Source organism: Eubalaena glacialis, chromosome 8 (assembly GCF_028564815.1).
Source record: "Eubalaena glacialis isolate mEubGla1 chromosome 8, mEubGla1.1.hap2.+ XY, whole genome shotgun sequence".
Lineage (NCBI taxonomy): Eukaryota > Metazoa > Chordata > Mammalia > Artiodactyla > Balaenidae > Eubalaena > Eubalaena glacialis.
The window spans coordinates 61,995,946-62,008,178 of NC_083723.1; the positions used below are offsets into that span (position 1 = coordinate 61,995,946).

At 38.6% G+C, this 12,233-nt stretch overlaps 1 protein-coding gene across 1 annotated transcript in view; it reads right to left on the reverse strand.

Annotated features, from left to right (window-relative positions):
* Window positions 1–10,972: 10,972 nt before the first annotated feature.
* Window positions 10,973–12,233, reverse strand: part of SCIN (scinderin) — an 81,465-nt gene continuing 80,204 nt past the window's right edge. The window contains exon 16 of the mRNA XM_061197743.1: window positions 10,973–11,936. Coding sequence (XP_061053726.1) covers window positions 11,809–11,936 — 128 coding nt within the window. The 3' untranslated portion in view covers window positions 10,973–11,808. The remainder of the gene's footprint in view (window positions 11,937–12,233) is intronic.

The following is a 12,233-nucleotide window of genomic DNA, read 5'->3' on the forward strand; positions in this document are numbered from 1 at the left end:
TCCTAGAGAAATGGAAATAAAAACAAAAATAAACAAATGGGACCTAATGAAACTTAAAAGCTTTTGCACAGCAAAGGAAACCACAAACAAGACGAAAAGACAACCCTCAGAATGGGAGAAAATATTTGCAAATGAAGCAACTGACAAAGGATTAATGTCCAAAATTTACAAGCAGCTCATGCAGCTCAATATCAAAAAAACAAACAACCCAATCCAAAAATGGGCAGAAGATCTAAATAGACATTTCTCCAAAGAAGATATACAGATTGCCAACAAACACATGAAAGAATGCTCAACATCATTAATCATTAGAGAAATGCAAATCAAAACTACAATGCGATATCATCTCACACCAGTCAGAATGGCCATCATCAAAAGATCTACAAACAATAAATGCTGGAGAGGGTGTGGAGAAAAGGGAACCCTCCTGCACTGTTGGTGGGAATGTAAATTGATGTAGCCACTATGGAGAACAGTATGCAGGGTCCTTAAAAAACTAAAAATAGAACTACCATATGACCCAGCAGTACCACTACTGGGCCTATACCCTGAGAAAACCATAATTCAAAAAGAGTCATGTTCCACAATATTCACTGCAGCATGATTTACAATATCCGGGTCACGGAAGCAACCTAAATGTCCTTCAACAGAGGAATGGATAAAGAAGATGTGGTACATATATACAATGGAATATTACTCAGCCATAAAAAGGAACGAAATTGGGTCATTTGTAGAGACGTGGATGGACCTAGAGACTGTCATACAGAGTGAAGTAAGTCAGAAAGAGAAAAACAAATATCATATATTAACACATATATATGGAATCTAGAAAATGGTACAGATGATCCGGTTTTCAAGGCAGAAATAGAGACACAGATGTAGAGAACAAACGTATGGACACCAAGGGGGGAGAGTTGGGGGGGGGTGGGATGAACTGGGAGACTGGGATTGACATATATACACTAATATGTATAAAATAGATAACTAATGAGAATCTGCTGTATAAAAAAATAAAATAAAATTCAACCATTACCAAAAAAATAAAAAACAAAAGCTCAAAAATTATCTTAGTAAGTTAGATGTTTAACTGTTCAAACTCTTTTGTTTTTGTTTAAATGCAAATGAAATATCATACCCACTCTCTTGTCTCCAAAGTGTCTCACAAAAGGATAGGTAGTAGTGTTACTGTAATTGTGAAAACAGCAAATGCCTTATGTGAACATAGTATGGGAAATTTCTCTCTGCCTCTGTTTATAAGATGGTCAGGTTGGAACTATAACAGCCCCTTGCAAGGAATAGGAAAGAGATGAAATGCTGACTAGATTTTCCCCCAGCTACAATTATATTTATTTTCTATTTTAGAAATTGGAGTCTAATTGGTGGAGTGGATAGAAGAGAGTGGGAAAATCTACCGGCTTCCCAGGTTATCAGCTTTCATCCACTATGCCAACTGACTACAATACTGGTTTCATTGTATACCTTTCTACCCAGTGTGGTAGGTGAAATAACAACCCCCCAAAGACGACCACATCCGGCCCTGAACCTGTGAATGTATTACCTTACAAGGCAAAGGGACTTTACAAATGTGATTAAATGAAGGATCTTGAGAAGGGGAGGTTATCCAAGATTATTCAGGCGAGTCCAAGATGATTACAAGGGTCCTTATAAGGGAAGGAGGGAGGCAAGAAAGTCAGAGTTGCAGAAGGAGATGTGACTGATGGTCACATAGCAGAGGTCATATAGGGAAAGACAGAGAGATCTTTGAAGATGCTACACTGCTAGTTTTAAAGACGGAAGAAGTAGCCACAAGCCAAGGAATGCAGGAGGGAGGCCACTAGAACCTGAGCTCCAGAACCAGAAGACAATATATTTGTGCTGTTTTACATCACTGAATTTGGGATAATTTGTTACAGCAGCAATAGGAAATAAATATACTATGATTCAACAATACCAATTTTAAATATAGAATATCAAAATTGTACTGTTTAAAAAAAATTTTTTTAATATCAACTTATACCTGTATCCATATACTTTATTTTGTTTTGTTTTGTTTTGTTATTTATTTATTGGCTGCGCCGGCGTGGCTTGTGAGATCTTAGTTCCCTAACCAGGGATCGAACCCTGGCCCTCGGCAGTAAAAGCACAGAGTCCTAACCACTGGAACGCCAGGGAATTCCCTATCCATATATTTTATATTTTTAAAATAATTAGGTCTTAGGTATAGGGTCTCTATGTCATGATGACAAGAATATAGCAAGTTTAGTTAATTAATTAAGAGCTCTTATTTGGTCCTTCATGTGAAACATCATGTAAAAAAAAGGAAGCAGCTGTCCTACTGCATGGTATTACCTCATTTTAGCTTGTTTCCTTAAAATTTCTCTGAAGAAACAATAGATTTCTGTTTTGAAATGTAATGATTCTAGGTTAGGGATTCTCAGCCTTGGCACTATTGACATTTTGGACTAGATAGGCTTTTGTTGTGAGGGGCCCTCCTGTGCACTGTACAATGTTCAGCAGCATCCCTGGCTTCTACCCACTAGATGCCAGTAGCACTAGATGTCCCCCAGTTTTGACAACCATAAATGTCATCAGACATTGCCAAATATCCCCAGGGGAGCAAAATCGAACCTGGTTGAAAAATCACCGCTTTAAGAGTGAAGTAAGGGCTTTCCTGGTGGCGCAATGGTTAAGAATCCGCCTGCCAATGCAGGGGACACGGGTCCGGGAAGATCCCACATGCTGCAGAGCAACTAAGCGCATATGCCACAACTACTGAGCCTGCAAGCCACAACTACTGAGCCTGTGCTCTGGAGCCCACGAGCCACAACCACTGAGCCCGTGCACCACAACTACTGAGGCCCGCGTGCCTAGAGCCCGTGCTCAACAACGAGAGGCCACCGCAATGAGAAGCCCACGCACTGCAACAAAGAGTGGCCCCCACTCGCTACAACTGGAGAAGGCCCACGCACAGCAACAAAGACCCAACACAGCCAAAAATAAATAAATAAAAATTTAAAAATAAATATATATTTTAAAAAAAGAGTGAAGTAAGTCAGAAAGAAAAATAAATATTGTATGTTAACAAATATATGTGGAATCTAGAAAAATGGTACAGATGAGCCAGTTTGCAAGGCAGAAATGGAGACACAGATGTATAGAACAAATGTATGGACACCAAGGGGGGAAAGGGGGGGGTGGGATGAATTGGGAGACTGGGATTGACGTATATACACTAATATGTATAAAATAGATAACTAATGAGAATCTGCTGTATAGCACAGGGAACTCCACTTCGCTGTACAGTAGAAACTAACACAACATTGTAAAACAACTATACCCCAATTTAAAAAAAAAAAGAAAAGAAAAATCACTGCTTTAGTTCATGCACAATCTGGGGAGAAATACCCCATAAGCATCCACTAGAATATTCACAAGAATATTTGGTTATACTATTAGGAAATCATCAGAAAGAACAGGTTGTTGTTTCCTTAAAATACCTTCAGTTTGTAACTAACAACTTCAAGAAAGCATTCTCTCATGGACTCCCTTCGTTTCCTTCTTGCCTCACTGGGATCTTCTCATCCTCTTTGCTGGCTCTCCCTCACCTCCCACACCTCTACATGGTGGAACATCCCAGAACTCATTTATCCTCTTAGACGTCTTCTTTATCGACACTCACACCCTAGGTCATCACATCTACTCTTAAGTCTTTAAATGTATCTATACACTGACTCATAGCAAATATATGTCCCTGGCCATGAATTCTTTCTTGAACTAGAATAGCTGCTCAACAACTTCGATTAACTGTCCCAATAGGATAATCATCTCAAAAATGAACATGTTCATCTCCTGTTTGCCCACTCAAATCTTCTCCTTCCACAGTTTCCCAGCTCAGTAAATGGCAACTCCTCTGATACTTGATTTCTCTCATTTTCTCACACCCTCTATCAAATCAACTATCCTCCCATTGGCTCCATATTCAGAACATTTTGGAATCCAATCCCTCTTTGCCACCAGCACCATCAGCTCTGTCCTGGATTAGAATCATCGCCTCCTAACTGGCCTCTCTTTTCAGGCTTGTCATCCTGAAGTCTCTTCTCAACTCAGCAGCCAGAGTGATCCTTTCAAAATGTCAGACAAATCATGCCATTCCAGTAAATCCCATCCAGAGGGAAAATGAAAATGCCACAAGTTCTATATGATCTATGCTTCTACTACCTTTCTGATTTCATCTCCCACCTTCTCCATCTCTCTCCATCACTCCAACCACATTGGCTTCCTCACAATTCCTTGAGCAAACCAAGCAGCTTCTTATGCCTCTGCACAGAAAGGCTCTGCTGGTCTCCACCCAGAGATGTGCCCAAGGCTCTGTGTTAGTCACTAGTCACGCTTCTCCACAGAACAAAACCAAAAGGATAGATAGACAGACAGACATATAGATCTTGGTATCTATCTGTATCTATCTACACAAAATATGATTTATTATAAGAAGTTGACTCACATGATTATGAAGGCTGAGAAGTCCCACAATATGCCACCTGCAAGCTGGAGACCCAGGAAAGCCAGTGGTATAAATTCCAGTCTGAGTCCAACGGCCTGAGAACAGGAGACCTAATGGTGTAAGTCAGCCCAAGGGCAGGAGAAGACTGATATCTCAGCTCAAGCAGTCAGGCAGAGAGAGCCAATTCAACCTTCCCCCATCTTTTTGTTCCACTCAGGCCCGTAGCAGATTGAATGATGCCCACCCATATTGGGGAGGGCCATCTGCTTTACCCAGTCTACCAATTCAAATACTAATCTCTCCAGGAAACACCTTCACAGACACATCCAGAAATAATGTTTAACCAGATATCTGGGCATCCCTTGGTCCAGTCAAGGTGACACATACCATTAACCGTCACAGACTCATTCCCTCACTTCCTTCAGGTCTCTGTCCAAATATCACCTCAGAAAGGCCTTCCCTGTTCACTCTATCTAAAATAGAATCCCTCATCTCACAATCCCTGGCCTTATTTTTCTCTTTCTGTCCTATTTTCCTTCATAACACTTATTGCTATATGGCAGAATATGTATTTTAGTGTTTGCATCTTCTCTTCTCCACCCACTAGGCTGTAGCTCCACTGAGGGAGGGCATCCTTAACTATCTGCTTTCTGTTGTATCGCCACCACTAGGTTATATACCAGGATATATAGAAGGAGATAGATAGATACATATAGGTATGTATCTATCTCAGAAAGATATATACTGTATATATACATATCAGGATATACATGACAGGATAGCCTAGCAAGTAGCAAATATATTATAAAAGCAATATATGATTGCACTCTACTGAACCCCCAAATTGGAAGAGTATAAAATACTTCCACAGCCACATTTGACCTGCCTAGAAGCACTATTCATGTCCAATCTAAAATAAAAGTAAATATGACTGTATTTTTCAGTGTTTTCAGGACCATGTTTATTAACATGGACAAGGAGTGCCCTCTACTGTGCTGTTTGGATGTATACATCTCTGAAGGTACATATACTTTTTAATTTCTTAGTTTTTGCTTTAATCAGGCAGAACACTGTTTTAATGTACTTGAAGAGGTTTACAAGTAGATAATTTTCACCCTTAATGCTATTCCTATTTTTAGAGTAAACAGAAAGTAAATCTTATGCTGCTGGGGTTTAGATTTTTCTTTAAAAGAGTATTCACTACCTCAAATTTGATTTGAGGCAAGAGTAGAACATGAACAGGGTTTTTAAGTCAAAGGGATGTTTTGCTGGTTATCAAATACTGTGAAGGATAAATAGTTACAGTTTTGGCTGTTCCTACAACTGAGAATAATCGAAGAAGTCTCCCTGGATAGTGAGCCAGGCCTAGAGTCAGAGAGATCTGTATTTGATTTGTAGAAGACTCTAGTAGGTATTTATCCTGGCTGCATATTATATTCACCTGGGAACAGTTAAAGACTATTAACACCCAGATGACTTTCACCAAGAGTACTCACATCTCCCTTTCCAATCTATGAACCTTTTAGTTCTTTCTCTTGCCTCGTTGAAGTGGTTCTCCATTGGGGGCAATTTTGCTTCCCTCTCCCCCCAAGGACATTTGTAATGTCTGGAGACAGTTTTGATTGGTACACTGGAGGTAGGGGTGGGAGAGATGGGGGTTACGGTTTTCTGTTAAGCAGAGGCCAGAGATGATCCTAGTCATCCTCTAATGCCCAGACAGCCCGAAGAGCAAAGAATTATCAAAATATCAGTAGTACCAAGACTGAGAAACCCTGCCTTCTCCGCCTGGCTAGGACCTCCAGTAAAACACAGAAGAGATGAAAACAAACTTCTGTATCATGTTCCAGATGTTAGTGGGAAAAATTTGGTCTTCTGCTCTTAAATATGTCAGCTGTACATTTTTTCATAGATACTCGTTTTAAGATTGAGGAACTTCCATTTTATACCTCATTTGCTGAGAGTTTTCATTATCAGTGGTTGCTGAATTTTATCAAATGCTTTTCTGTACCTATTCAGACGTTCATATGGTTTTTCCCTTTTAGTCTATTAATATGGAGAATTCTTAATTTTTAAATGTTAAAATGGATTCCTGGAATAAAACCCATTGAATTTGGATTCAATTTGATAAACTTTAAAGATTTTTACCTCTATGTATTGAGGAATACTGGCATATAGTATTCCTTTCTTATAATCACTTTTAGTTCTGATATCAGGGTAATACTGGCCTCATCTTCTATTATTGGCAACAGTTTGTATAGAATTGGTTTAATTGCTTTTTCAAATGTTGACAGAAGTCACCAGCGAAGCCTAATTAGGCCTAGGCTTTTCTCTGCCAGAGGGGTTTACCTATGAATTCAATTTGTTTAATGTGTGTGTATGTGTTGCTACTTAAGTTGTTTCTCCCTGAGTTAACTTTAGTAGTTTGTGTCTCCCAAAGAATTTGCCCATTTCATCAATGTCAGATTTATAAGCATAAAATTATGTTTCTTATTTTCTCTTCAGTGTCCATAGGTTCTGTGATGATACCCCTCTTTTATTCCTGATTTTACTTATTTTCCCCCATTTTCTGTATTAGTCATTTTCTTCTCTCTGCTTTCTTTAGGTTTAATTTACTCTTCTTTTAGTTTCTTAAGGTGGAAGCTTACATCATTGATTTGAGGCCTTTCTATTCATCTAATGTTAGCATTTAATGCTATAAAATTTCTTTTAAGCCCTGAGTTAGCTATATCCCACACATTTTAATAGGCTGTATTTCAATTTTCATTGAAATAAAAATATTTTATTTCCCTTGTGATTTTTCCATTTACCCAAATATGTGCAAATTAGCAAGATGTCTGCCTGTTATGAATTTCTACTTTAATTCCATTGTAGTTAGAGAACATAGTTTGTATGATTTACTTCAAATTTGTTGAAATTTGTTTTATGGCCCGGAATATTTTCTCTCTTGGCAAATAATTTAAGTGCCCTTAAAAAACAGCTATGCTGCCATTATTGGTGGAATGTTCAGTACACATCAATTGGGTTAAACTGTCTGAGAATGCTGTTCGAGACCTCTGGGTCCTTACTGATTTTCTTCTTCTGTCAGTTCTTGAGAGACGATTTCCCCATTACAGTGGAATTCCATGCTTTCATCTATTATTTTCACAGTTTCATTTTCACATTCAAATTTTTGAACCATATGGAATTTATCCAGGCATATACAATAAAATGTGGATCCAATCGTTAAAATATTTCATCATTAATATTTTAGGTAGCACAATAAGGATGGTTTTAAGAGAGAGAACTATTTTAGAGAATATATAAAATACGTAACATACTTTTAAAATACCTAACATAACTCTTTAAAACTAAAAGGAGAGAAATCATAATGGAGAAAAAAATCTGAAGATACAGCAAGAAAAAACGTTTTGAAAATACATTTTTTTGAACAACACACCCATCCTTTATATATAATGAATACTAATATTCTTTTGACTAAAATTTAATCTCTGTGAGTAATCTGTCCAATATAGAAGTTATTTTGAAGCCAATTCTCTGATGATCTCGCAAAACAAACAATGCTAAGACGACAAAACAATAGTTCACTTTACACAGGTTCCTTGGTTCCTGCTCTTTTGCTCAAAGTTAACGCCATAATCTAACCTTATTTGAAATTCCTGAAATATGCTACTTCTGACTAGAATACTGATTTCTGATTAGCACTTGGTTTTCCTAGGTTCACTATTTTTATTTTCCTGTCACAAATTTCACAGAAAAACCAGTGTGCTATATTATTTGAAGCAAAGAAAGGTCTGTAAAGCACTAGTAGCTGAGGGCTAAATTTGTTATGGTTTTTCATTCCAAAAATCTTTCAGGAAAATCAGAGGCAAGAAAGCTATCTAATGTTTCATGTTAAAAATTAGCAAGCAATAGTTTTTTTCAAGAAAAATAGAAAATAAAGTATGAAACTTTTATATTTATTAATTAGGCTATATGAAACTGCTTTTCAAATCCAAGAGACTGATTTCTATGTGGTTTTACATATAACTGGAGGTTTTTTGTTTTTGTTTTTTTGTTTTTTAACATCTTTATTGGAGTATAATTGCTTTACAATGGTGTGTTAGCTTCTGCTTTATAACAAAGTGAATCAGCTATACATATACATATATCCCCATATCCCCTCCCTTTTGCGTCTCCCTCTCACCCTCTCTATCCCACCCCTCTAGGTGGTCACAAAGCACCAAGCTGATCTGCCTGTGCTATGCAGCTGCTTCCCACTAGCTATTTTGCAATTGGTAGTGTATATATGTCCACGCCACTCTCTCACTTCGTCCCAGCTTACCCTTCCCCCTCCCAGTGTCCTTAAGTCCATTCTCTGCATCTGTGTATTTATTCCTCTCCTGCCCCTAGGTTTATCAGAACCATTTTTTTTTTTTAGATTCCATATATATGTGTTAGCATATGGTATTTGTTTTTCTCTTTCTGACTTACTTCACTCTGTATGACAGTCTCTAGGTCCATCCACCTCACTGCAAATAACTCAATTTCATTTCTTTTTATGGCTGAGTAATATTCCATTGTATATATGTGCCACATCTTCTTTATCCATTCATCTGTCAATGGACACTTAGGCTGCTTCCATATCCTGGCTATTGTAAATAGAGCTGCAATGAACATTGTGGTACATGACTCTTTTTGAATTATGGTTTTCTCAGGGTATATGCCCCGCAGTGGGATTGCTGAGTCATATGGCAGTTCTATTTTTATAACTGGAGTTTTAAGACTACACAATATCATAGAACAACGGCCCTTCTATAATCCACCAAATTCGCCTTTTTAGAAGAGATTGGTTCCCTTCCCCGAGACTGACTTCACACGTGTTGTGTTTTTTCCAGCCACATCAGTTTTAGGTGTGAAATGAAAACAGCAACTCCCTAGCTCACCCTTTCCAGGTAATTTTTACAAATGCTCTTCATCCCCTCTCTCCAGCAGCAGCCCTTCAGTTCACTAACACAGGACTCATGAGCCTTCCTGATACAGCGGCTGTTGTTGCTGGTAATTTCTGTGACCACCCCCCATGGCTACATCCTCCCCACACTGCTTGTGCTGATGCCGCGCCTGTCTCGTCGGGCATCACCATCCCTGCCTCTGAGTACTTGGGTTTGGGATTTGGGAAAGCAAACTTTTCACAACTCAGGCTTAAACAGCAGGTCTGCTGAAGATGAATGTTTTGTAGCCCAGTGGTGACAGGAGAGAACCCCAAGGAATCTCCCCGCTTCTTGAGACTTCAGCCCCATTATATGCGGCTTGCTCCCACCTCCAGGCCTTAGTATTTGGCATGTCTTCTGCTCAGGTGTGATCACAAGGTTCGCTCCTGCCTAAGCACCCTATGAAATCTGTACCCCACCTCACCCTTATCCAAGTATTGCCTATCCTCCTTCCTTATCTCTTTCCCTCCACGGAACTTATCTTCTAATATATTTTTATAATATATCACTTATTGATTTTGTTTTTATTAGCCTTTTCCCTGGAATATAAACTCCATGACCGTTGGGATTTTGTCATTTTCATTCATGTTGGACTCTAGAGCGCCTGACACCAAGCATATGCCTAATAAATATTTATTAAATGAACAGTCCCTGGAAGTACAGCTTCTCACTGCTTCCCTACCACCCACGTAAGCCCCAGGTCCCCACAAGACCATCCACTTTCAGGCCGTAATGGACGCGGGTCCACGTTCTCAGGCCAGGACCCAGGCCAGGACCAAATCTGAAACCCACAGCCCTTCATTTCCCCAGAGAGAGGGTGAGAATTCCTCAGATGCCATCTCTGTTCTGATTCCCCTTCCCATGGAAGTATAGCTTCCCCTCCTCACCCAGCCACCCCGTAGCTTACCACCACAGCCGGTTTCTGCTTTCCTGGAGTGCCGTCTTCGGCCCCAAAGCCTGCTTTCTGTTTAGTTAAGCGAGGAGGCATTAGACTGAGGCGGCTCCAATGGCGTGGCAGCCGACGTATGCAAATCAAAATCTAAGCCTGTAAATGCCTCACGGTTACGAAATCCAAACCTACGCACAACCAATCACAGTCAACTAGTCTTCAAGCTGTAGCCAATCAGTAGTAATTTCCTTGTTTTGTTTCCACCTTTTCTCCACGAAAGTCTCCCTGGAGTGTTCGGTTTGGCGCTGCCCGATCCAAATCGATTTTTGCTCAAAACAAACTCTTAAAACTGTTAATATGCTTCTGTGTATTTTTTAACAGGACCCAGGTTTCATTTGCACTGTGGTAGTTAAAGTTGAAAATTATATAACCATGGAAAAGTTTAATTTTGACTACGTAATGAGAATGAATTTTTTTTAATTAAATTCATATTTATTTATGCATAAAAGTATTTGTAACCTTAAGGTTAACTGTGTAATTAACTGACACATCACACTTGAATAAAATGTCACAACAACCTTTTCAAAAAGATGTATTTTAATGAGGAAAGACCGGATTAGTGAAATATTTTTGTACATATCTTTTGTGATATTAAACATGTACTGTCAAATATATAGATATATACAAAAGTGGATATGAATACAAATTATTTTGTCATGAAAGAGCTGTGCTTTCAAAGGCTTTTTAAAAGGCCAAAAAGGTAAAGTTTCTCCTAGAAAATGACACTTGGGACTTCCCCCGTGGTCCAGTGGTTAAGACTCTGCCTTCCAATGCAGGAGGCGTGGGTTCAATCCCTGGTTGGGGAACTAAGATCCCACATGCCGTGGGGTGCGGCCAAAAACTTAAAAAAAAAGAAAGAAAATGACACTTAAGAGTTAATGGTATCAAAGTCACATTGGCTAAAGAAAGAAAACAACAAACTTTTAAAGCTATCTTAACGGAAACCTTACTGCAACTATGCGATTCTTTTGAACACAACACACAGAAAGGAGAATAACCTCAAAGGCATTTATAACTTTCTTCTCTGATATATTAAAGTACAAGTTTGGCTAATCACTCCTGAATTGTAAAATTTCCTGACAAACTCCCCTAGACTGCGCATAGCTTTTCTCCTTTAAAAGGTCATATGAAAGATATAAGCCAGCATCCAGCAGAGCTAATACTGGTCCATAACAAAAGTTTACTTTAAGTTATTTAAAAATATTAACATAAGAAAATTCCAGTTTAAAAGAAATTTCAAACCAGTACTAAGCATTAAAAAATAGCCACATGGCTGAGGTTAATTTTCTAAAGTCAAACAAACAAACAACTCCCCCTTTCTCCCCACCAAACAGCAATGGGACAGCTGCCCCATAGTGTTTGTTTGCTTGCTTTTTCCTACAAAACTCAGTTTACCACCTGCTGGAATCCCAGCCCAGGAACCAGCCTGTGAATGTAGATGGCTCATGGCCCTGTTTTATGATGACAATTGGCGTCCCCTTGTCTCTTCCAGAAGGGTCTGTCTCAAGGTATATTTTGGCTAAAAAGAGTTTAAAAGACAAAGTTAGTTAGTTTCAATTAAAGTAAAATAACTATAGAATGAAAAGCCTGCCAATAAAAGTAATAAATCAAATTTTCATTGCCCTAAAGTAGCCAATGCTACTCCATATGAACAATTCCTTATTGTCTTCTCTCATCTGCCATGGAATGTGCACAAGAGTCTCATTATTGCCTGAAAAAATTCCAAATTTTATGGAATTATTCTTACAGCATAATTATTCTTTACTTTGCAATAATACAAAAAAAAAAAACCACAAACACACACAAAAAAACTGTG